Raw genomic sequence first — 24,761 nt, forward strand, 5'->3', positions numbered from 1 at the left:
AACTGAATAAAAGAAAGATAAAATTGTGATAATTACTTTTTACGTTTGTGTAAACCTATTGCAACTTTCCCTTTTTCCACAAAAATCGACAATACACTTAATTACGTTTCGCGTGGATTTCAATGAAATTAGTTTGATTTTCCTTGTGAGAGAACGTTTGTGTACATTGGTTATTTAATACAAAGAATCTTTTACCGTTTCGATGAATTGTAATTGGTGACGCGTTATTCGTTCTATTATCGTTACGGATTACGTTTTTCTTTGGAGACAAAAGTGACAATTGACATTTCGAAGCTTCAAAGTCTGTCTTGGAAGTCTGCGTGGCACTGCCAATAATTTGCCAAGAATATTTAATGCAACATTCGTGGATCGATTCATCGTCAAGACCGTTCTCTTTTGTTAAATTTTCTAAAAGTGTTCGCGATGTTTGCGAACTTCTACCGAGCACTTGCCACGAATACTTTATTCTACAAGGATACTCATTCTTCCTACACAAATTCTCCGTGAGGTAGGACAGATGCAAACAATCTGTATTTTTCCCAGTATATTGAAAATCACGCGTAGACCAAATTTCGTTACACTTATTTTTCAACACAGTTGCTGTTTCGTTCGTCTCTAGAAACTTATTCGATGCCGACAGATCGAATCCGGTAAATTGAACTTGTTTAGAAGCATTTGATTCAATAGGAAATTTTAATTCTTCACTGTTATGGTTAATGATATTATTCGATAATGCTTTCTTCGCGATAACATCAGTATTTGTTAACTTATAGTCACGATACGTGTTAATCAGTTGTTTACAAGGATACATGTCAGTTTTTATTGCCGTCGTCATCATAGTTGTTGACGTCGTTGCGACGGTTACTGTAATCGGTATATTTGAAATATTACTCTCTAACAGTTGTATCTCTTTGTCGAATATCCTTTGTAACGTATCCGTCGAGTACCAATCAATCTCTGGCAAATCATTTGACAATTGAAACGCATCGTTATTGATCAAGCTCTCATAAATTTTGCCTTCGTTCGAAACGTCTGATAAAGAATGATTTATTCTTCTCGTTGCCTCTTTACCAATCCGGTTTCTACATCTTTTTCTGAATTTAATTGGACGTTTATCCGTTGAAACACAATTGTGCTTCGCAAACGAATTGTTCGATAAATCGGACATTGGGGAGGGAAACGTTAATACAGTATTTTTCTTGTCTAGCGATTTCAGCGAAGATTTTTTAAAATTACCAAAAACAGGGAAAGTCGAACTTTTGTTCATTACATAACCTTGCTTCTTTGAGATCTTCTCGCAGTCATTCAATGTATGATTCTGAAAATACATTAACCTGTATACTTTCATTCTTGTTTTTTTTTAACGTTTGGGATCGTTCATAAGTTACGTCACGGTCTTAGATGTAGGGGAATTTCAAAGAAATGTTGGAACATTCCCAGCAAACGGACCGTTTACCGATCGGGGTAAGTTATGAGTCATTCGATTCGTTTAATTCAGTACATTATTAATATGCATTTCATTATTTGTAGAAGTTGCAGTAAAAACAAATTAGCATTTGACTTCCCCGGCATTTATAATTTACAGCATGAACCCAGTAACGACAGTCACTTGTTTCTACCTGTGAACCTGTCGAAATATACTTAACCTTACTTTTTTATTGCAACTTTCCGACAAATTTAAACAAAAATAACGAATTCCCGCAAATAATGAAATGCATATTAATAATATACCGAATTAGAATTGAACGGTTCGTTTGCGAGGAACGTATCGAAATGTTCTAACTCGAGGCATAGGCAGGTGGGAAGTCTGATTCAATGCGACGTAATGTTATCGAAGAAATTTTTTTTGTTTTTCAAGGAAGATTAAAAAGGTAAATTTAGCGGGACGTAATTTGTGAACGGTCTCTTTTACTACGAAAGAAAAGGATTAGAACAGGAAACGTTCCGAGATATTATTTAGAGAAAAAGATTTGAGATAAACGACACCTGTTTAGAGTGCAGCAGCGTGCTCGTAAATCTTTTTACTGAAAGATGAGAGGGTGGTTTCAATAGCGGCATTGTTATATGGTCACTGCATTTGAGAGGTTTAACAAGTTCGGTTCTTCGATCAGAGAGATTAGAACGAGCAGTTTTACTTTTCTTCGTGAAAATGGTCTTTGTTATAGGCACTAGAACATTATCGGTAATTAATCCGTGAACCATTCCAGATGACATCTTCGATTCCGAGGCTCGCCACGCGCGATTATTCTTTTTCACAATTTTAACGGCCATTATACTTTTTAATACGATGTAAGATGTTAAATTCTGATTTTGAATTTACACTCGATTTGCATAAATGTACTTGATAATTTTGAGATTTATAGAGAATCGAACTGTATACTAAGCAATATTGAAGGTTAAGTAACGTGCGCGTAAACAAAAATCTATCGTTTCTATGAAAGAAATTTCAGCTGTATAATATTTTTATCGCGGTTCAATTGTTTCGTTTTAGTATTTTCATTGGATGTTTCATACGGTTGGCAGTTATACGTAATTATCGTTAAATTCTCATCCACATGCAAAATCATATCTATATGATATGTATACGTATATCACATTGTGGGAAATAATATAATGCTTAGTATAGTTATAGAAGGATTTTGGTCAAACATGAATTACTGGAATTAGCTTAATATTTGTTAATTATGCATGCACAAAATCAGAAAACAAACATTATTATTGTTTTAAAAAAAGGAACAACTCTAAGATAATTCTCACACTAAAATTCGTACAGCAAAACATTCCTATAAACAACAGTTTAGTACAAATAGTTGTATTATACTAACAATAATACTTAGCCTCATGAATTGGCCTATTATGATCACACTACTTATACAACAAAAGAAACAGCAGTATAAGTACTAAGAATGACCTTGATAGATCAGTTTGCATGTAGCTTAGTATAGCTCAGTTTGTGATTAATGATTCTTAGAGTACAAAAATAGCTAGGACGCGAGAATAAGGTCAAATGGAGTATATGTTTATATGAACTTCTTTCATTGTTTTAATGCTTCCGATACCACATATTAGGATACGCTGTATATGTATAAATACACACGTACAGAAAAATCTTGACGTGCTCTTACCAATGAAGACCGACTGTGATGCAAGAAATCGGTTCGCCGACATACAATTCGCAAACAGCTGCTAGTGGTACTAGCTCAGAAAACTGTAAGGCTGTCGATGAAAGTAAAGTTTCTCATGCTGAGTGTGAACCACTATCACGCGTGCGCAGCTGTACGCAGATTGCCGTTCTACAGGCGGAACTTCAAACGTTAATAACTTTTTAACGAAGTCTCGATCGACAAATTTGCATTCTTGATTTTCGTCTTATTTTAACCTCCAGAATCTTCCATTAAAATTTTAAGAGTAAATGCAAAAACTTTTTAATATAAACAGATATAGCCCAAAATTTAGATCCTTTGTAACAGTTATTCAGAATAAAAATTCTTCACGATTGTTTCAAGAACTTAAATATCGTTACAGTTTTCAAACCCTGGTATGCACATACCCAGTTTAATAGAATAGCTGATTAAATTGGTCGATCACGTAAATACCTCGGTTAGGATGAAAATCGTCGTACTATGGAAACTGAAAAGGCAATAAACAAAATCGATAGTTCTGTTATCCAAAAAGAAATGTGAAAAGTATTCTATGTGGAACAGTGGTGGATGTAAAAGAGATCAAGGAAGGGACGCTTAACAAAAAGTTCAAGATTTCGAGAATTCAAAAATGATGCGATTTAAATTCAAATAATAGATTTTCTTGGCCATTTGGAGGGGCTACAAAAATTCCATTTGAATCGCTTCGAGTTTCTCGAATCCTCGAAATTGTGAAGACGTAGTGGAGCCTCTCTAGCGACGATGGAAACAAATCTACGAGCGAATCTCGACGATGTTCCATTGTCAAGTCATTAAAATTTTACGAAATTATGACCGCCTATTTCAAGTAAATGATATTTCGATGCCATCGCCGAAATTGTCTCGCGAACGATTTAAATTGATTAAAAAATATTTAACATTTTCTTTCACCTCGTCCGCGAGGATGTTTTTTATTTGTAAAAAATATAATAATATAATTACGACGCTGCTTGGCAGTAGCGATAATGATTGCAACTGTGGTAGTGACTGTGGTACAGGCAACGACGAGAACGGTGGTAACAGCAACGACATAACGACGACGTTTCACGTAACCGTAACGATAACTATATTATTTATCCTAAGACTAACGATAGCGACGATAAATTGAGGAAGTTTTGTAGAAAACAATGTAAGTGCCAAAATTGAGAAATATTGTTTTTTTTTTTTCCTTAAAATATTCTATGCGCCAATGGGAATACGGTAGTATACCATTTAAGTACCATATTTCTTTATAAATAGTTATAAATAATGTCAATAGATGGTATCGCCGATATGTCGAGCGTCATTTTTGCAGAAAACAATGTATGTAAGTGCCAATGTGTCACTCTATTGTTTGTCATATATGACTGATATAAAATTCTACTATTTTTAAATTGTAGTTCCTATACTGTAAGAATCAAGCAATTTTTGAAACTCCAAAAACGTTACGTGAAAAATCGAAACTTATAAACGAATTTCAGTAAACCATTACCTCTAGAATTTTTTATTTGTAAATGTGAATATGTCTGTAAAATATGCCTCCGGACATAGTTGTATTTCTTGAGCTAGAGATTTCGAAATCATTGAAAAATAAAAGGAACAAGTGTAAGCTATAATTACATCTGAAGGGGGCCATATAATTCATGCTTCCTCGATTTGACTTTAATAACTAATGTAATTATATTTTAAATATTAAAAACCTGCAAATTTGAAAGCAAGTTGGATTAAAATACGAGCGAAAATTCCTACCAAAGATAGAGTACAAGAAACGTTTAAGGAAACAGAAATATGGAAGACAAACAGTGTACTATGGAAAGATATAGGTTTGGAGAACATATCACATGAATTGTTACGGTACAATTTGAAAATAAACATTGAAAAAGAGTGAAACCTCCAAGCTACGAATATATTGGAACATGTGATTATTAAATATTATGAATTTTACAATAATTTACTTAAAATATAATGAAATAAATTCTTGCAATAACTTCTAGTAGAAAATTAAAACGTTGTATTAAAGAGATATATTTCTGGTTTTTTTTATACTTTCTATATTTTGATGTTCTTAAATAATTTGCGATAATCTGGCGCTTACAGTGCTTGTAAATTTAAATGAACGGTACCCTCGATTGTTTCTGCGACTAAGATGCAGCACATAAAACAAATTTTTTGTTTGTAAATTTATTTATTAATGTAAAAAATAAAAAATTTTGTTATGTCTTTAAGTAATTGTAGTCTTAGTTACATATAACGGTAAAAATAAATTAAGTTTTATTAATAATCTAAAGTCAACGATGTTCTTTTCTTCCTAGAAAATTAGATACTTTGCACGTACATTGTTTTTCTTACAAAACCTACTCAATTATCGTAACAATAACAATTGCAACGATATGAATGTGCCAACGTCAATAACGACGTCGTTCGTGCTGTTTACAACGTTAAACGCATAATATTAACGGTAATAAACAGTAAAAATGGCGACAACTCATTAACTGACGCAGTATGATTACAAGTCTCGATTTAAAAACAAAGGATTCCGAATGTCAGCATTCGTTCGAATCGAATTAAAAACGATACTTTGAGCGGTTTCAGAGGTACGAACGTTTCCAGAGATGAAACGAATAAACGAAGATAGAAAAAGAGAATAAAAATACAGATAGATCTCGACGAATGTCGCGTCACCTCTCGTTTGCTTATACGCGTGAAAACTAGAGATCCTGGTTTTGAACGTGTACTTAAGATACACGGGTATGTGTGCAGTTAATATATCCGCTTATGCAGCTACTATATCCGTTAATGAATCTGATTAATATCCGTGTATGTATTCCTCAATACACGAGTACACCATTTTGTCTCGCGTAGTAGTCAGTAGGATCATCGGGAGAGATCGGTTATAATCGTGCACGTTCGTTAAGCACGAAGATCGAGAAGAGAATCCGAGCTGAACGTTACGCGTGGTTCTCCTGCGGCGAACAGATCCTGACCTAAATAAATTGTGGTACGTGAGGAAATAGAACTGCGAGTTATTAATCTGTCTTCACCGTCTCATTTTTCATTTCCGTCGATACATATCAAATATATAAAAACGTCTTAACCCGTATACTTTCTAATTCACGAGTACACGGGTATGCATTAACATATTCGTATTTTATATTTTAAGTAAACACAATTTACTAAGTCGCGAATAAAAATAAAGAACATTTAACATATAGTCGATTAATCGTTCATTTTCATGTATAAAATCTAAAATATTTCAAATATACCTGTACTTTGATACACATGTACCCTTGAATTAGAAAGTACACAGGTTAGGACGCATACCCGTGTATTAAGTACACGGATTAATGCACGAATATATTAACTACACGTGAATGGGGATCTGTAGTAAAAACGTAGACGTCGCGAGCATCGTATCCCAACGTGTACGTTGCATGCGCTTGTGTCCGTGTTTGCGCGCGCTATTACGCGCCCGTGTAGGTGGATTCGTTAGTTCTCTACTAATCCTCTAAGATATTTAATGAATTTAATTGGGGAACGCGATCTATGTACAAAAGAAAACGACCTTCCATCGAATCGTTCGATAATATTTTGTCGACGCGCGGCCTGGTGGGTGTTTCTTTGGGGTACGCTTATTCTATAAAATAATCGACACTTCCTACCCTCGATATATACAAGTTTGTTCGGCATATTCTCAAGGAATAATGTGCGCGCATTATCGAGCACGTAACCGCTCTGGTGCGCGACATTCGCAGGCACTCTTGTTAACGTAACGCGAATACATTCTACGTACTATATGTATCTATATTTAAAAGGGCGCGATCTACAGCAGGCAGAGATTTGAATCATGTGAATTGTAACACACCGGCTATACAGGGTGTTCACGCTATTACTAGCCAGCGATTTTTTTCGAAAACTGTCATGATTAGAAAAAAATGGGAGAGGAAAAACTTTTATAGTTTTTTATGATCAATAGGACAGTGTATATCAATTTGGCATATTTACATTATTTTGTAAGAAATAAAGGTGACCTATAATTTTTTCTAGGTCATATGAAAGTATGTGTTGAAACGAATTCATTCGTGTAGTATATGACTTTCAAGGTTATAGAAGGTCATCAATGTGCATCAATACCTTATATAACAATAGCAACAGCAACTGAAAACGTAACCCGTAGAAGTAAAATGTATATTCCTGCACAAGGAAATTATATTGAACATCTTTTGTAATCTTACAAAAGTCTTCTATGACCTCGAAGGTCATCATATAGTACATAAATGAACTTGTCTCGACACATACTTTCACACGGCATAAAAAAATATATGGCATTCTATTAAAAAAATTTAAGGTGATCTTCATTTCTCGCAAAATAATGTAAATATGCAAAATTGATGTACACTGTCTTATCGATTATAAAAAACTATACAATTTTTCCCTTTCCTATTTTTTTTCTAATTATAATAATTTTCGAAATAATTGTTGGCTAGTAATAGCGCGAATACCCTGAATACAATAACAGACAAAAGTTTAAAATGATTACTTTCTTAATAGATAATCGTATAACATTATAGATACTAAATTGCGAACAATTCGTAGTTGGTTTTGCAATCGCACATGCACCCTGTTTATGATCGATTTAACAACTTTCAAAACATAAACAGTACTTAGGTATTATGAAAATGAAACTTTCGATGCTGTATTCGTTGCAGATATTATTTTAAATCCTGATGACTTGTGTACGTGAGTATTTGAAAAATAATTTTGTCTTCCAATAGAATAATGGCACGAAAGAAACTTCTAAAACTGTAAAGCAATATTTTTTACAAGAAAATATTACTGTCTTAGCATATTCATTGCAATCACAGAATCTAAATCCTATTGAGAAGTTACGGAGCAATGTTAAGCGTAACATATAGAAGCTGTATAAAAATTTAAATGATTTTTCCACTAAGATTGGAATACAATAGAGCAACATTTTAATAGAACATTATGCAAAATTAATCAATTCGATGCTACGAAGATGTGCTATAATTATTAACAATAAGTTATTCCATAAAATATTAGCTTTTTAATGCATTTTTATTACTTGTACTAATGTAAATAATATTTCCAAATATAGTCTTAAATTACTATCTGCAACAAAGAGAGCATTGAAGGTTCCATTGCATTTATACCACATAATGTTTATATTCTGAAAGATGTTAAATCGATCACAGATAAAGTGTAAGTGTATGTTTAATTGCAAGACTAACAATGAATTGTTGGCTATTCAATATCTGTAACATAGTATGATCATTAGACAGCGGATATTTATGCATTTATGGGAAATTAAAATTTTCAAAAACTACAGAATGCCTTTAATATGCAAATATATGTATAAGAAACACTTCAAGTAAGATACGAATTATTGCATTTAGAGGTTAAGACAACTCTCTGCAAAGCTCCCATTTCATTAATTCTATTAATAAAAATTTGCATAAAGATCTGTAGTTTAATGATTACCTATCAAGAACGTAGTTATCTTAAACTTTTCTTCGCTACTGTAGATGCCTGGAGACGTTCTCAACATCTTCTCGAATCCGTCAATGTTTCGTACCCACGATCGCAAATTTACTTTTCGGCTGCCCACTTTTCATTTCCACTTTCTTCACCGCTTCTCGGTATTTTTTGCAGTTCGCTTGTTCTAATATTGTAACGAGAAAGAGATATATGCATTTCGGTGCTGTTTTGCGCCTTCCGCTCAGTTTCCTTTTATTTAATGTGTCACCTGTGGTTTCGCCTGTTTTCTATTGCGTTTCGTGCTACGATTTCTTCGGTACGGCTCTCCACCATCGATATGTATACCTTCTATGGTACTTACCTCTAGCTATCTACCTACTTAATCAGCCATCCACCTAACTTGCCATTGTTTCCTCTTTCTCGCTCGATGGCACGGATAAAACGAGCGAAGCGATAAAATTCCTTTCAAAGGTTTATGCTCGGTTCGATGGCACGTACACGCGAGCGCAAGCTACTGATTGATAACGTTCGTTCGAAAACATCTTATAGCAGCATCCGTTAGCCGACCTTAACACTAGAACTATCAAAGCAATCAAAATGATCCATTCGTAATTTTTAATCAAACTTGTAACAAAAAGTTAATCGACTGAATTTTTTAAAATTTACCGGAAGTTTCTATAAGAGAATGAATAAACACTTATTTCCGTTGCATTGTCGTTTCGTGACGACACCTCTCGTACTCGCCACCAGAGGGCTAAGCTCTCGCGAACGCTCGACTGACCCCTTCCGTTCCTAAACAAGGTGTTCCACATTTTTCCGTACACACTCCAGCAGTGTGTTCTACAAGTAAAACTAAGACTAAGATGTTATATAACAAAAGATCCATAAACGCTTCGTTAAGAAGTCATGACAAAAATATGAAATGTGTGTTTCATACAACTGCTGATGAAGTCTAGTAAAGACTGTGCGATGTAGTACTCTTCGAAATGAATATCTTTATACTCACAATTAGACTTTTGGCATTTTGAACACTCTAATTCGTTCACAAGACACGATGAAACTAAAGTTACATTCGTGGTACAGTGCACGACTTCAACATTACAAAGACAGTGAACGTATCCTAATTTACATGTTTATGTTACTTAATATCGACACTACATACGTATCTCGTCTTGTCCTGTATTAAACCGAGAAAAACAGCGTTATCATATCTTTCACAGTCCACATTTTTTTTACAACTTCTTAACAAAGCATTCAAGGATTTTTTGTTATATAACATTTTAGTCTTAGTTTTACTCGTGTAAGCCCTGCTAGGATACTTTACCGATGCCTTACTCCTTTTCTTTTCTTACTTCCTGCTACTTCGCTTACCATTCCTCCATCTAGCAAGCGCGCCACAATTTCGACCTATCGTTTCAATTTCTTTGGTACAAATAAATACACTATAATTGTCGGTAGTTCTAGTGTCAAATGCATATATTCTTTCGGTACGGCAAAAGAAGAGAGGAGAGGCTTACCCGGGAAACAAAATAAGGAAAAAGAAACTGCGATTGTTGCGACAGCGATTTCGAATTCCATATATCTCTGTCCGCGACCGTGTCTATACTCGCACATTCGTCCTTGCCCGTGTCAATAAGGTACGTGGATGTTTCTCGGGGTGGCTCGACGCCTACAGATTCTACAAACGGTGATTAGGCAGACAAGACCGAGAAGAACGGCGAGGCTGGCGACTAGACCAGCACCCGCCCAGCCAGCGGAGCCAACCACACTGGCCAAACCACCCATGCCATTTCCGGACCCGGCCGCGTTACCTCGACCACCGATAGCATCCACTCCGCAAGTCTCGATAGACTCGTCGTTCGGGTCTTCCGGTATCGGCAATAAACCGCTACTGTTATTCGTATTTCGAAAAACGGACCGCGGTTCCGGTATCGGGCAATTTACTACTCCGTTACAGAGGAGCCTCGTCGGAATACAACCGGCGTCGCCGGGACACTGGAACCCGCAGAACTCCTCGAGTTTCTGCGTGTTCAGGGCACCGGACGCGTCGCGAGGTAGATGATACAGTTCCGTCCAAGCGATCTTAAAGGCGGCTCTCGCCGGAGCCATCGAACCGGTGAACTGAACGATCACAGCCGGCCACTCGGTCTCTTCTTGTTGCTGATCGATCGGTATCGACGAGGTTTGCGACGGCGAGAATCCTCCCGATTGCGAATGCGTCTGAGTCTGCGTCGGGTCGTGGTTCGAGTTGGGACCACGGTCACCGGGCGTACGAGCACCCGGAGCGATCTGCGCCGCCGAGATGATCGGCATTTCTCTCACGTAGCTCACGTTCTCGCCGCATATACCAAGAAACGGCTCCGTGTTGCCGGGCAAAAAGATTTCAAGTTTCCCGTCCTCGCAGGACCTCGACGCAAATTTTATTTTGTCGAAGTGCAACCAAACGTCCCTGTCCCGATTCACGCGCAATTCCCAAATGCATTTGATGGAACGTGGCGGGGATACGTAGCCGAGCGCTTCGTAGTGAGGGAACTCCATCTCGCCGTCGGTCGCGGCTGGCAGTATCGCGGGTCCGCACAACGGACTATGAGTGAATTCGTACATCGCCTCGAACAATGGCGCGGGCTGTTTGAAGTAGCTTGTCGCGGCGTGCGCGCCGTCCACCAGCAGCTTTAGCTCGAGCTTCTCCCCTTGCGAGACCACGCGAATCACCGGTTTCCCTTCGCCGTTCGGTCCGCTGCCGATCGGCGACCGACAGATACAGTGGCCCTTACCGTTCCCGGGATCCTGTGGTTGCTGATACTGTTGGCGTTGTTGTTGCTGTCGCTGCTGCTGATGATTCTGGTGCGAATCACCGTTCATCGTGGCGACCGGTTCTCTAATGATTATTCGGTCGACTCGACTGTTCCAGCAGTGGCCGCACTGCGCGTACGGATGTTCCTTGAAGGAGACCGACTTCACGGTTAGGATCACGCGAGCGTACAGTCGCTTGTCCGTGACGAACGTGTAAGTGCAAGAGAGATCGGCGGGCGGGTCACCGGGTCGCTTGTAAACGAGAGTGTTGAGCGGCGATCGGAGCCGGCCGGATCGTGCTTTCCACGAGGCGAACGTCTCGTCGCACTCTGTGCCGGTCACCGGTTCACCGAATCGCGTCGCGTTGAAGAAATCGTAGTGCGCCCAGTAATAAAGGGAACTGCCCGAGTAGCTTCCTGTTTTGCTCTCGAATTTCACGAACAGCGCGTTCGAGCTCGAGACGAAGTCGTGCTTCTCCATTGGTTTGCTGAACGTGTCGCAGAACGTCTTGATAATCTTCGCGTCGTCCGGCCAGTCGGAGTCGTAGAGAGTCAGACTTTCGCCGCAGTCGCCGTCGTACGGTTGTATCGGCGACTCGATACGATTCACACGGAAACTAGGGAAATAGAGCCTAGTGATCTCACCGACCCGACCCTTGAGAAGATAGGTACAGCTGGTGTGCGGTGGGTACCAATGGACAACCGAGAGGAATATTCCCTCGTTACCGGTGTGCAGGGACTCGCTGTTGAGCAACCAATCGCAGTTACCATTCCGTACGCCGGCGGTCTGCACGTGGCCGGGCCAATTCCCGACGTTGAAATGAAAACCAGTGTTCAGAAGCGGCCCCGCTGGCGACGAGATGAACTCTACGTAGAGGTCCTCGCTGGTACCGATTATGCTGTAAGGGAATTTCCCCATACCGCAGAAAGTACCGATAACAAGACTGGTCTCGTCCTTGCCGTCGTAAACGCGTATGTAGTCGTACGGACAGTGCTCCGAGCCGGAGCTTATTGGCCTCATAGGGCAGGTCATTATGTTCTCGCATCTCTGCCCGTCGATATTGAACTCCTTGTTCTCGATATAGAGCTTTATATAAGGTAGCCGTGTGTTCAGTCGGTATTTGCAGTGCAACGCGCGTGGATATATGCCCGGATAGGCCGGGCTTTGCACGTAACACGTTTGCAGTTTGCAATCTTTGAAGATTCGCTCGCAGTAACTTCCGGGCACGATCTCGCCCCTTCGGTTCGGATAAAGTTCCGGGTGTTGGCCATACCTCAAGTACTCGTCGAACTGTTGCTCCGCACGCGAGTCGAAACTGAAGTACGTTTGATCCGTGAAGTTGTCCGCGTGGAAGATCACACGGACGAAATTCGTTTCGGAAATGAACGACTGCGGTTGCTCTGATTCCCCGCAGTACACGCCTGGATCCTTCTGATTGCTCAGTTCTGTTTTCGTGTTACCGTCTACGATCTGTAAACAAACACGATACAGCCGTTATGTTCATTGGTAATTCAGAAATCATTATATACACAATTTGGTGATTATGGTCACTTTCACCGAATTAACTTTTCACGATTTCCCCCCAAACTGTGTAAAAAGTTGTGAAACAAACGAGTGGACTCGCCAGTAAGGCGTCCTAGCAGGCCCTGTCTTGAAGGGTCAGTCGAGCGTTTGCGAGAGAGCGAGTACCCTCTAGCGGCGAGTACGGTAGGTATCGTCACAGTAATGTATCAAATTGCTTAGAATAAAGCAATTTTACGTAACAATGGCTTAAAAGGTAATGTTAATAACGATACTACACCCGTAAATAAATAAAGTTAGAGTCTGTCTTGTTAAAAATGTGAATGACTATACTTGATATGTTTTCTCTGTTTAGAATACTGAGGTAATTTGTATGCTTTTTAGATGTTTAAAAAGAATTAAACAGTTAAAACAATCTAGGGGACGAAGAAGGGAGTAATAGATACAAGTAGTAGATGTGTACCTGTAGGTAACCTCCAGAACAGGTGGTAGCATTCTCCAGTACGCCGACTTTAAACTTTTTGAAACGAACACGCAGAATCCACTCTCGACCGCTTCCACGAAACCTTCGAAATCGGTACCAGCAAAGTATAGGCTTTCCCCAATTAGCTGACGTCACAGCCGGGCTCGATACATCCTCGTACACGTCTACTGTCTTGTTGCAATGTCCTCGATCCACTGAAACAGACAATATACAAGTTTTCGAACAAGTGATTCTTGCTCGCTATCGCATTCTCTCCTATTTGTTCATGTACGAATCAAGGTCGATTTATAGTATCCGTTCGGGCACAGAACGTTTACAAAACGGTTCAAACAGAACACTTAATCTTAAAAGATGCTGTATAGTATTATTATTAAAGGAAAAAAAAACGTTTCTCTGTTCATAAAATTTTCAAGAAGAAAAGAGATTATGCCACTCGTTTGTCCGCTAGCAAAGTTTTCGTTGAACCAAATTGCATATCGTACGAACGTGTTCGTTCAATTATACAGTCTGAAACGTAACGCGTCCAGACTGATTCGCGACGTTCTATAGAAACACCCCTATTTGCAACAACGTTTATCCGAATCTGACTGTTCCTTAAACCGTTCCATGCCCGAACGAATAATATACGAGGTGTGATAAAAATAATGACGAGCATTTAAAAATTTCCTTTCTGTGACCCGACACGGCCGCCATATTTGCTGGACGTGGGCTTCCCGCTACTTTTTCCTATTTCCCAAAATGAAAAAAAATATCGTAAATGAAATAACTTTCGCGAGTGTCTCGAGGACTGAAAGAAATCTTGGACCAAGTGTGTTTTATCAAATGGGTACTTGTTGCCGCCACGTGAAGGGTTTCGTTTTTGAGGAAGTGACAAACTAACTAACTAACTAACTGACAAACTAACTAACTGACAATTAACTAACTGACAAATTAACTAACTGACAAACTAACTAACTAACTAACTAACTAACAAACTAACAAACTAACAAACTAACAAACTAACAAACTAACAAACTAACAAACTAACAAACTAACAAACTAACAAACTAACAAACTAACAAACTAACAAACTAACAACTAACAAACTAACAAACTAACAAACTAACAAACTAACAAACTAACAAACTAACAACTAACAAACTAACAAACTAACAAACTAACAAACTAACAAACTAACAAACTAACAAACTAACAACTAACAAACTAACAAACTAACAAACTAACAAACTAACAAACTAACAAACTAACAAACTAACAAACTAACAAACTAACAAACTAACAAACTAACAAACTAACAAACTAACAAACTAACTAACTAACTAACTAACTAACTAACTAACTAACTAACTAACTAACTAACTAACTAACTAACAAACTAACTAACTAACAAACTAACTAACTAACTGACAAACTAACTAACTAACTAACAAACTAACTAACTAACTGACAAATTAACTAACTAACTAACTAACTAACTAACTAACTAACAAACTAACTAACAAAAATGGGTCAGAAATAACCCAGGGATAGTGCAACGTCCTGCAGATCTTGATTCACAGGATGAAACAAACCAGGCTGTGGGCGTTGCACGATCGAAAAATTGTCCGAAATTCGAACATCGAACGCCTCCAAGAAGGCACTAATAGGAAGATACGGAGTCCTCATCCAGGACAGGATCAGTGGACGTTCGACAGAATTAGCTGTATTCTCAAAGAACCTGAACCTTTGAACTTGGTTTCGCGCCGAACGCGAACAAGAGAACTGTACTCCTTAACACGTTGACTGCCAGTCTAAAATCCTAAAATTGTTTACGGGACCAAAACTTTCATTTTAATTGTAAACTACACAACTTAAAAGTTGTCGTAGTAGTAGCTTTCGTAACCTCGTTAAAGGACAATGTTAAGTCATAGAGGGGTTTACTGACCCAAGAGCGTACAGCATATGCTATACACCGTTGGAAAGGTCTTGCCAAGGCGAATCGACTGATACCATTTTTAACTTCGATATCAGATGGGATAATGTCGAAAAATGGCCTCAAAGTTCGAGATTTTGCGGTTTTGAACAAAAGAAACCGGTAGTAAAAGCCCATCCGGCCCGAGGGACCTCGGGTAGGCACCTGAGGAAAAACCGAGGGGTGTAAGCGATACTCTAGCAGATTGGGATGGCAAATGTGCCCCACCACCTTCATTTCAGTGCCGTGTTGGGCCTGCGTTTGTCGCATGGGCCCCGTTCCAAATGCCCAGGGCGAAATCGCCAATGGATCAGTTGTTTTTCATGAACATAATATATTCATGATAGACGATTCGCAGGTATGAGTTGGGAATGTGCAGGTTAGTATTCAGTATTCACATCATTATGTTTCGTTCAATGAATAAAATGTCACTCCATTCACTATTGTAAGTGACGCATTAGTCTGAATACTAATCTGCACATTCCCAACTTATACCTGCGAATTGTCTACCATGAATATATTATGTTCATGAAAAACAACTGATCCATTGGCGATTTCGCCCTGGGCATTTGGAACGGGGCCCATGCGGCAAACGCAGGCCCAACACGGCACTGAAATGAAGGTGGTGGGGCACATTTGCCGTCCCAATCTGCTAGAGTATCGCTTACACCCCTCGGTTTTTCCTCAGGTGCCTACCCGAGGTCCCTCGGGCCGGATGGGCTTTTACTACCGGTTTCTTTTGTTCAAAACCGCAAAATCTCGAACTTTGAGGCCATTTTTCGACATTATCCCATCTGATATCGAAGTTACAAATGGTATCAGTCGATTCGCCTTGGCAAGACCTTTCCAACGGTGTATAGCATATGCTGTACGCTCTTGGGTCAGTAAACCCCTCTATGACTTAACATTGTCCTTTACGAAGCCTATTAAAATTTATTTTCTTTAACATTTCAACTTGAATTAATGAAACGGAAGATTCGCAGAGGGCTATCTCAACCCCTAAATATAATAATTCGTATCTTACTTTAAGTATTTCTTATATTAGAGGATTAAAATTTCCCATAAATGCATAAACATCCGCAGTCTAATTATTACAGTTCTACTGTTAAAAGTTCTGTCACCCATATATGAGTGACGTGGCAGTCAAAGTGTTAAACTTGGACATTATCAAGGATATCACCTTACAGATGTCCGTTTTAAATTTGGATCGTTACCAGATCACCTTACAAGTGATTTTTTTGTAAATCGACTGGACGTTGATTCGATACATAATTTAACTCACCGAACTATACACGAAGTAAACGGTTAACCCTTTGCACTCCGAATTATATTCCAATTTTGTTACCAGCGGCTCCCAATGCTTTTAAGTGTTTTATTTGAAATTTACCTGTTAAAATAAGTATTTTATTTACACTGTTGTTGTATTTTGTAATTTTCAACTGTATGATATCTGTTTGGTTTGGACTTGAAAAAATGTCGAATGAGACTTGACGAAGGAGCTCCTGAGATAAAAATTGATGTCGAGTCACACTCGACATAGGAGTGCAAAGGGTTAATATACTACTTTGAAGGGGGATAATATAAATGCTTTCTGAAAAAAGATGAAAATTCTCGTACTTTTTCTATCACAGCCGGTAAATCGACCTTTAAACGATACAGAAACCAGCGACAGCTCGACTCTTACCGCGAATGAAAGACGAAAGTATTACCTCTGCGGATAGCAGCAGGACTGGGGATGGCCAATACGAAAAAGAGAAAAGTGAAGATTCCCCAGTCCCAAGTACTCGATACCATCGGTACGCGCATTCCAAGGTGTGCACCACTTCGTCCCCCTCGAACCGTCAATCGAATTTTATGTTTTCCCGTCTCAGCATCGTTCCGTTCCTTCCGTGGACCACCTGTGGACGTGAAAGACGATTCTCATGAGCGTACCCGTGGGACGCGTACTCTTCGTAAATTCGCGCGAGGGGTGTTGCACCGTCTCGACACTCGAACGGTATAACAGAGTTTCGAATCGAATTCTTACGCGACAGCGACTCTCGTCTTCGCGCCTAAATTCTAAACCGCGATCCGTAACGCGTAGACCACGTCGAAGACGCGAATTCCCAATTGATTTACTCGTTATATGGATTAACCAAGCCGGAAGTTGCTCGTTCCGTCGTTCACTCCAAAACGGGGCTATAATTGGTTCAATCCGTGTTAACTCTCCTCTTGTTGATGGTTCAGGACCCGAGCAAATCACATATATTTTGCCTCCCTCTATTTCGTGCGCGTGATCGCACATACTTTCACTCTCTCGCTCTCCCTACCACCCTCCCTCTCTCGATGTATGTACACATACATCAATTTAATTTTTCCCCCGCCTTCGAGAGATTTTTTTTCATATTGTTTCGGGACAATGTTCGTTTCGATGTTTCTCCAAGACGAAGGATCCGAATAGACGAATGTAGAGGGTCAGACTCTGAAAAAAAAACAAAAAAAAAAAAACTATTGGTTGTCGATAAATGACTGTAGTATGTCTAGTCTGGCGTGGTTGTTCGTACGTCGATTACTATCGTTTACGTCGTGATCGGTTTCTCGCGACTACCACGATGGCGTGCACTTCAGTCCTCGATGGTACTCGATTCAACAAAGCAATAAGGTACACTCTCGTTGATCGAAAAATATCGCCGCAATGTTCGGTTAACCGATCGGCACGAGTTCCCCCCGACCGTTTCTTATCGAAGCTTTCGACGATGATCGATTCGATAGTTCGATTCGACAATCGATATCGAAGAACTTGCCGTGGCGAACGCGAATGGCTTTTCCAAGCTGTGCTCTCAGGTTATCGCATCAGTCGACCAAATACACGCCAAATGCTGCGCGAGCGCAGACAAGGCTATTTCGTCCAGCTATGGATACTGCATTCTCGAAACATCATCGACGAACGTTCCTTCCTCTTTGCTTGTTCGCTAACACACGAATTATTACGCTTTCTACCCTTTACCACTTTCCCCCACAACGTTTCCCATTATTCTTCTCACTGGTAGTCACACGTATTAAATCTCGCGACGCTTGTTCAATTATTACTGCGAACACTGCATACGTACACATTATTACATGAGCACAAACACGATAACAAATTTTTGGACAGACAGTTCGTAAACAGGTCACTCGTTTTCCTCTGCCCTGTTTAACGTCCCTTTATTATTATTATTATTATTATTATTCATTTTAATCGTTGCTCCAAGGTATTCGAGCGTTGGATTCAGCACGGATTAAAACCATCGCCGTGCGTTTCTGAAATAATCAATCGTTTTTCGTATAAATCGGCTGGCTCGCGAAATACGATCGAATCTCGAGCACGCAAAGCAGCGAGATACCGGCGAGAATGTAGGCGTGCGATCGAATATGGATACAGGACGAAGCGTACGAGCTTTCGTGACGTAGTGAACGGTGAAAAGTAAATGAAATCGGTACTGTACCGGTTGAAATACTGGTCTTTCATCGACGACTGACTCGGAAGCTTTGGTACACGGCTAGACGAAAGGTTGGTTCTGGCAGGCTGGCTGGTTGGCTGACTAGTTAGCTAGCTGGTTGGCTGGATGGCTTAACGTCCGATGGGAGATTCAGGTCGAACGTCGCGCAAGCTCGCTACACCCCCTTTCTTCTTCGTTTTCTCCCTTGCCCTCTCTCGCCACGCTTTCCTTCTCCCTCGTTTTTTCAATTCTATTTTTTCTGTCAATCTCATTTTTTTTCACGCATACGTTTCACAGCCAGTCTTGTTTTCGTGTATATTCCATATCCCTGTCGAACATTTCCACTCGCCACTATTTTTCTCGTAACGCTTTCCACGTCGCTGTGGAAACGCTGGAAATAATTACCCGAAAACTCTGAACGAACTTTTTCTCGTGATTCTTTCCAAATTCTATAAAAATTCGTGTAAACTAACGAATGCAAGAGTCGTCGAACGAACGATCGATCAACGACCGTCCAAAGAGCTCCTTTATCGCGATTTACGTTCGAACGGTGATCGAGGAACAAAGATATCCTTTTTGGAACCGAACGAAAGAAATAAGACGTTTCGCGCGTTTATAGCGAGCCTATGAACTAAGACCGGAATAACGAGTTAATCGGGACGTGGTCAATCAATCAAACCTTTTGAATCGAACGGTGAACTTTGTTTCTTTCTCTCGAGTTCGTCGTTACACTATCGTCTGTAAATATTTGTAAAATATTTACAGATGTAATCGAGACGAAGTAGGAGAACGGAGAGGGTGGGTGGGCGAAACGGGAGAAAGGACGTAGCAGGACAATCCATGCTCAGTACCGAATTTACAAACGACCGACGATTAAGATAACGCGTCTGGCGTTGTTTTCTTTTTTCATTTTATTTCACTCGCGAAACGATCGAGCCTCGGTAATGTATTGATTATTCGATAAAAAACAGCATAACGTTTATTTTCACTGACTTTGAAATACAATTATCGACAGCGAAAACTATATACAACTCGTTTTTTGTATCTTCTCCTCCGTCTTACCATCGTTTCAAGCGCACGCTCAAAATATATATTGTATCTCTTTCCAAATTTTAGAAAGCTTACCGATCGATTATCGTTAATAAATAGTAAACGAAAGGGAAAACGTCTCACGTCGCCTTGGATAATGAAATTTAACGTAACTACCGATAAAAAGAAATCTTCCCTCGTGACTACTTGAATTTTTAGCGGAACGTGAGCAGGCAATCGTTTTCTATGACTAAAACTTTTCAACTCAATTTGCGACCCCGACGGTTCGCTTCGTCATAGGGCACGCTACGCCTACGAGAGTCTAGGAAAACGATCACGAACACAGATAAAAACAGATTCGACGCGGTGAATATTCGTTTAAGAGTTTATTTACAAGTGGCAACAAAAATACTATCACCCCTTCCTGTATGATTATAGTACGTTTAATAACTTTGCCAGATAAACAGGCACGTCGGAAAGAGATTTCGATCGACGTTATTCAGCAAAAAAGTATTGCTCCGTTTTTTTCATTATTTTTTTTTTTTTTTGTCATTTTTTTTTCTTTTTTCTTTAATAGAAATTTTGCAGAATCGTACGCAGAACTACAATCTACAGTTCGTGTCTATGGTTTCGCGAGCATCTCAGGAAATAGCAACAAATCAATTCGATCGATCGTAACGGGAACGATCCAAGTCGAAAGAATGAAAAAGATAACATCACTTTTCTTTTCCTACGGTAATGATTGCACGCTCAACAGAAACATTTAAACGAAGTGTTCGATGACAGCTATGTACCCGACCGGATTGATTCGTAAAACGAAAACGGCCCGCCTCGGTCCTATGAGCTTGTTTACGATACAAGTTTTGCAGCTTGCAATCAATTTCCCCCAAACAAATTCGCTTACCAATGTCAGCAGCAACGTCAGGACACACGACCAGCACTGAGGCGAACGACGCGAGCTGTTTCGATAGACTGTTCCCTCCTGTTGAGATTCGCCAGATTTTCGTTTTAAATACATTACGATATGATTTCAATCGAGATACTATGTCTTTTATAGATAATAGTCTTACAAGGATTACTCCCTCCTATGAATACGCAAAAGCTCCCGCCGTCTCCTCGTACATACATCATAATCATAGATCAAAAACCATGAAAAAAGCATTCGATGAAGCGTGTGTATACGCAATTTACACGCAAGCGCGCGCGAATACATGCATGCATATATATCAATATACGTATACCGTCGGAATCTTAAAATAAATGATACAACCTGAGATGCGACCATTCCCCGCCGATAAGAAATTTACAATTTATAATAAAACTTTCTTCTACGAGTCTTCCTTTACGAGAAAATCGTTTTTGAAAATACATTGAGTACGCGTGTACGCAACTAAGGCCTCAATTGAATGGATATTATATATATACATATATATATATATAATACTTTTAGAAGCAATAATTTATTTATTTTAAAAAACAATTTTCCTACCAAAAATATTTAAAACATTTTATAATTAAGAAAAAAATCTGTTATTCAACTGCTTGAAAAGTTATAAATTCAAACTACGTTAGCAAACGTAGTTCCCTTGCTCCATTGCCATTGTTTTCAACGAGCTTGTCAATTAATCGAATAGAAGAAAAAAAAAAAAAAAAAAAAGTAAGTACAACATTGTTTTATGAACGATACTATTAATAATGTTAACCTGTAATTTCACACACTTTGCGTTTAAATACGACAGAGAGATCCGTAAAGTTGATGAAACTGCCAGGTTTCTAATCGTGAGCACGTGTACCCGTAATTTGAAAATCATTTATTTCAAAATCGAAGCCCCACGCAGAAATACGCTATCCTACAAATACGATTTATCTTTAAATGAAAAATCACGTTCTTTCAGGTTGTACCATATATTTTGAGCCACTGTGTACACACGCGCGCACCGTCGATAATATGACTACAAAAAAAGTTGCGTAAAACTGAACGACGAAACAAATTTGAGCGCGAAGAGGGAACACAACCTTTGTCTTCTCACCTTGCTTGCAAATGTCCCACTTGTTGCGTTAAACAATACATTGGATCGAGTATTTATTATACGCAAACTAAAGTAATCGTTATGAATAAAATGAATGAAAGTACAACATTGAGTGTACGCGTACGTGTTCTGTACGCGCCCGTACGAAGATGAGGATGTATGTAAATTTAGATGTGGTATGTATACGGGCATGGATCCGAAAAATTTTGGGTATAAAGGTGTGTACGCACGTTTGCTGGCGCACACATGAGCAGGTATGAGGTACACGCGCGTGCAGATATATTCAACGATGAGCGAATAGCGCGATGTAACAAATGTCCTACGTAACAGAAACCTAGGACAACGATTCAATGGTCGTCCATTTCATGAACGCGCTGACGTTTCGACTGTGGTTGTTGATGCTCGAGTGGCTCGGGACTTTCAACGATAGCAAGCGGTGCCGGTGAACCTGGAGAACTATCCGATTCCTCGTGCGAGCGTTTCACAACTCCGACGCCTGCGTCGGGACCAATAAAGCTTCCGCTGAATACAAAGTAACGATCAGCTTCGATGTATTAGTTCAAAGATGCAACGACAAAAAAAAAAAAGTCTCGCGTTATCGCATACCTGTAGTTGTATGTGGTTTGTACAATAACGGGAGCCGGACTATATTGACCGGCCGGGGAGAGAGAATGTTCCTCTGTAGTATTTCCGGATACGACGTATTTGTCTACAAAAAAACAGAGTACGCTTCGAGTTGTAAATATTTACATAGTCGGTAGGAAATTTATATAGAATATAGAAAAAATATATTAAGCATGGTAAAAACAATCTACTGCTACTACTTCTCTACCTGTATCACCGGTGACGCCGTTCGTGACAACAGTGATTTGCTGCATCAGGCGACCTTTATGAGATGACTGGCTCGAGGGCGCATATGGATGACCTGGTGACCCAGGCGCGGACTGACTGGTCAATTGACCAGCCGGAGAAGGTACAGAACTATCTGTATAAGATTCTGGACCTGGCGATGCTTCCCTACTAAGGCATTCCGGCGTCATCAGTCCACTGATTCCTACATGAGATGGAGAAGCAGGTGCGCTCCTGGATGTTTTCAATGATAACACATTCGAATAAAGTTCATTTGCATTTTTTTTACGCTTAACGCGTATAAGACAGAAATCTATCCAAACCGATAGAATATGAAAAATTATGTACCTGGATGACAGACCGAAGGGAGCACGGAAACAGGGAACTCCACGTTGTCTTCTTCGCCTGAAGGCTTGTTCTATAAGTTTAGCTTCGGATTGAGGATCTATTCTCCAGAAAGATCCTTTTCCTGGTTCTTCTTGGCTTCTCGGTACTTTAATAAAATATCGATTCAACGAAAGATTATGCCTTATAGAATTTTGCCACCCTTTATCCGCAGTCCTATAGTATGGATAATTCTTGGTAATATAAGAATAAATGCCAGACAACGTCAGCTGTTTATCTGCTGCGGATGCTATTGCTTGAACAATTAGCTGTGCGTACGAATACGGCGGTTTAGAGTCATCTTTCGGTGGACTACAATGCGCCGTTGTACCATTTGGTCCAGTACTGCTTCCGCCTCTATAACGTGATTCAATGCCAGGCTCAGGACTTATTTGTCTGCTTGAACTTTGCCCACCGTCGTGCCTTTCTAGGCCAGTATTTTGTGGGTCATTGGCAACAGCAGCCGCATACACAGCTACCATTTGAAGATCCGCCGATATATTTCTCCTTCCTTGACCGGCACGTGGACTAGCAGGACAGGAATTAGCAGCACTAATAGTTCCGGTTGGAGAAGGGAATGGGCTGCTGTATCCTGCATCCGGAATATTGATGCGTAGAGGTGGCAATGGAGCCCTTTGTTTTGGTGGTGAAGGTATGCGTACATTATTTTGCTCTTGTTCATCGACTAATGATTGAAACACGAGCCTTATATTTGTACTTGGGAATCTGAATGTGCACCTGTAACAACAAGAAATGTTCAAGAGGCAATATATGTAAATAAATTTTATTAATCGTGAAAGAAAATTTTATGATATTTTCCAAAGAAATCGTGACAGAAGATTATCACGTTATAGGCAATTCGATTAATTTGTTTGAAAATCTTTTCCGCAAAGGAGCATACACCGACAGTTATTATCAAACGAAATTCCGCAAGTTGATTTGAGAAACACTATATCGGGAAATAATAACAAATAAATTCGACTCGCATAAAATGGTATCATCGATTACATGAGAGCCCATACAAGGTACTTTCCTTGTAGATGAGAATCTACAATGTGCGTGCAAGAGGCGTGCAAGAAACGTGCAAGAAAGGTTAAGTCGGCTCGATAAAGGCTCGTATATATCTTACGTCTTTGGCAACTGGAAGGCAGGCGCGCCCTTTCGTTGAAAAACTCCATCAACGAAAACACCATTTTTACCGTTGCAGATCATAAAGAAGAAAGGATGATCATAGAAGATTTCGAGGTGTCGTCGCGAGATAAAGCTGGAGTGGCCCATGTTGACGTCGACCTCACCCTTGCTGCTGTTACGCCCGATAGTGATACGTCGCTGTCTAACCATGTACTCGAACTCGCGACCCTCGAGCCGTGCAATCGGTGCACCTTTTGCCTCCGGGTTCCACTGCATCTTCGTCGGACTAGCCGGTGCCGACTTCAGTGCCAGAAGGGCCCACGCGTCGCTCTCCTGAGTACGAGAGTACGTAGACATAGCACCAAGTGAGCGAACCCTCCTTCGGAATAGAATGAGAGAGGGGAAAAGGAGAGGTAGACAGATAGATATAGATAGATAGATAGATAGATAGATAGATAGATAACTGAACAGATAACT

The 24,761-nt window shown here is 39.7% G+C and overlaps 3 protein-coding genes across 3 annotated transcripts; all 3 read right to left on the minus strand.

Annotated features, from left to right (window-relative positions):
- Positions 1-97: 97 nt before the first annotated feature.
- LOC122397434 lies at positions 98-2,276 on the minus strand. The gene is made up of 2 exons (XM_043396587.1): positions 1,987-2,276; positions 98-1,318 (listed from the first exon to the last, which is right to left on the minus strand). The coding sequence occupies exons 1-2, from the start codon at positions 2,269-2,271 to the stop codon at positions 98-100; spliced, it is 1,506 nt and encodes a 501-aa protein (XP_043252522.1). The 5' UTR covers positions 2,272-2,276.
- A 6,236-nt stretch (positions 2,277-8,512) lies between these two features.
- On the minus strand, positions 8,513-19,065 carry LOC122397373. Its single transcript, XM_043396500.1, has 4 exons — positions 18,868-19,065; positions 17,113-17,301; positions 13,432-13,646; positions 8,513-12,917 (listed from the first exon to the last, which is right to left on the minus strand). The coding sequence occupies exons 2-4, from the start codon at positions 17,207-17,209 to the stop codon at positions 10,284-10,286; spliced, it is 2,946 nt and encodes a 981-aa protein (XP_043252435.1). The 5' UTR covers positions 17,210-17,301; positions 18,868-19,065; the 3' UTR covers positions 8,513-10,283.
- Positions 19,066-21,541: 2,476 nt separating this feature from the next.
- On the minus strand, positions 21,542-24,650 carry LOC122397378 (forkhead box protein K1). Its single transcript, XM_043396507.1, has 5 exons — positions 24,283-24,650; positions 23,118-23,891; positions 22,753-23,003; positions 22,527-22,629; positions 21,542-22,442 (listed from the first exon to the last, which is right to left on the minus strand). Exons 1-5 carry the CDS (start codon positions 24,639-24,641, stop codon positions 22,268-22,270), a joined length of 1,662 nt encoding a protein of 553 aa, XP_043252442.1. The 5' UTR covers positions 24,642-24,650; the 3' UTR covers positions 21,542-22,267.
- Positions 24,651-24,761: the final 111 nt, after the last annotated feature.

The sequence above is a fragment of the Colletes gigas genome, unplaced genomic scaffold (assembly GCF_013123115.1).
Source record: "Colletes gigas isolate AHSC1104 unplaced genomic scaffold, ASM1312311v1 Colletes_gigas_Sc00009, whole genome shotgun sequence".
NCBI lineage: Eukaryota > Metazoa > Arthropoda > Insecta > Hymenoptera > Colletidae > Colletes > Colletes gigas.

Excerpts from the sequence above, each read along its gene's own strand:
- LOC122397434 (XM_043396587.1), bottom strand. The coding sequence starts at position 2,271 with ATGGCCGTTAAAATTGTGAAAAAGAATAATCGCGCGTGGCGAGCCTCG. Across the intron at positions 1,319-1,986 it reads CGCTGCTGCACTCTAAACAG|AATCATACATTGAATGACTG; the intron begins GTGTCGTTTATC and ends ATGTATTTTCAG.
- LOC122397373 (XM_043396500.1), bottom strand. The coding sequence starts at position 17,209 with ATGCGCGTACCGATGGTATCGAGTACTTGGGACTGGGGAATCTTCACT. Across the intron at positions 13,647-17,112 it reads TCCTGCTGCTATCCGCAGAG|TGGATCGAGGACATTGCAAC; the intron begins GTAATACTTTCG and ends TGTCTGTTTCAG. Across the intron at positions 12,918-13,431 it reads GTTCTGGAGGTTACCTACAG|ATCGTAGACGGTAACACGAA; the intron begins GTACACATCTAC and ends GTTTGTTTACAG.
- LOC122397378 (XM_043396507.1), bottom strand. The coding sequence starts at position 24,641 with ATGTCTACGTACTCTCGTACTCAGGAGAGCGACGCGTGGGCCCTTCTG. Across the intron at positions 23,892-24,282 it reads GCCTTCCAGTTGCCAAAGAC|GTGCACATTCAGATTCCCAA; the intron begins GTAAGATATATA and ends TTGTTGTTACAG. Across the intron at positions 22,443-22,526 it reads CAAACCACATACAACTACAG|CGGAAGCTTTATTGGTCCCG; the intron begins GTATGCGATAAC and ends CTTTGTATTCAG.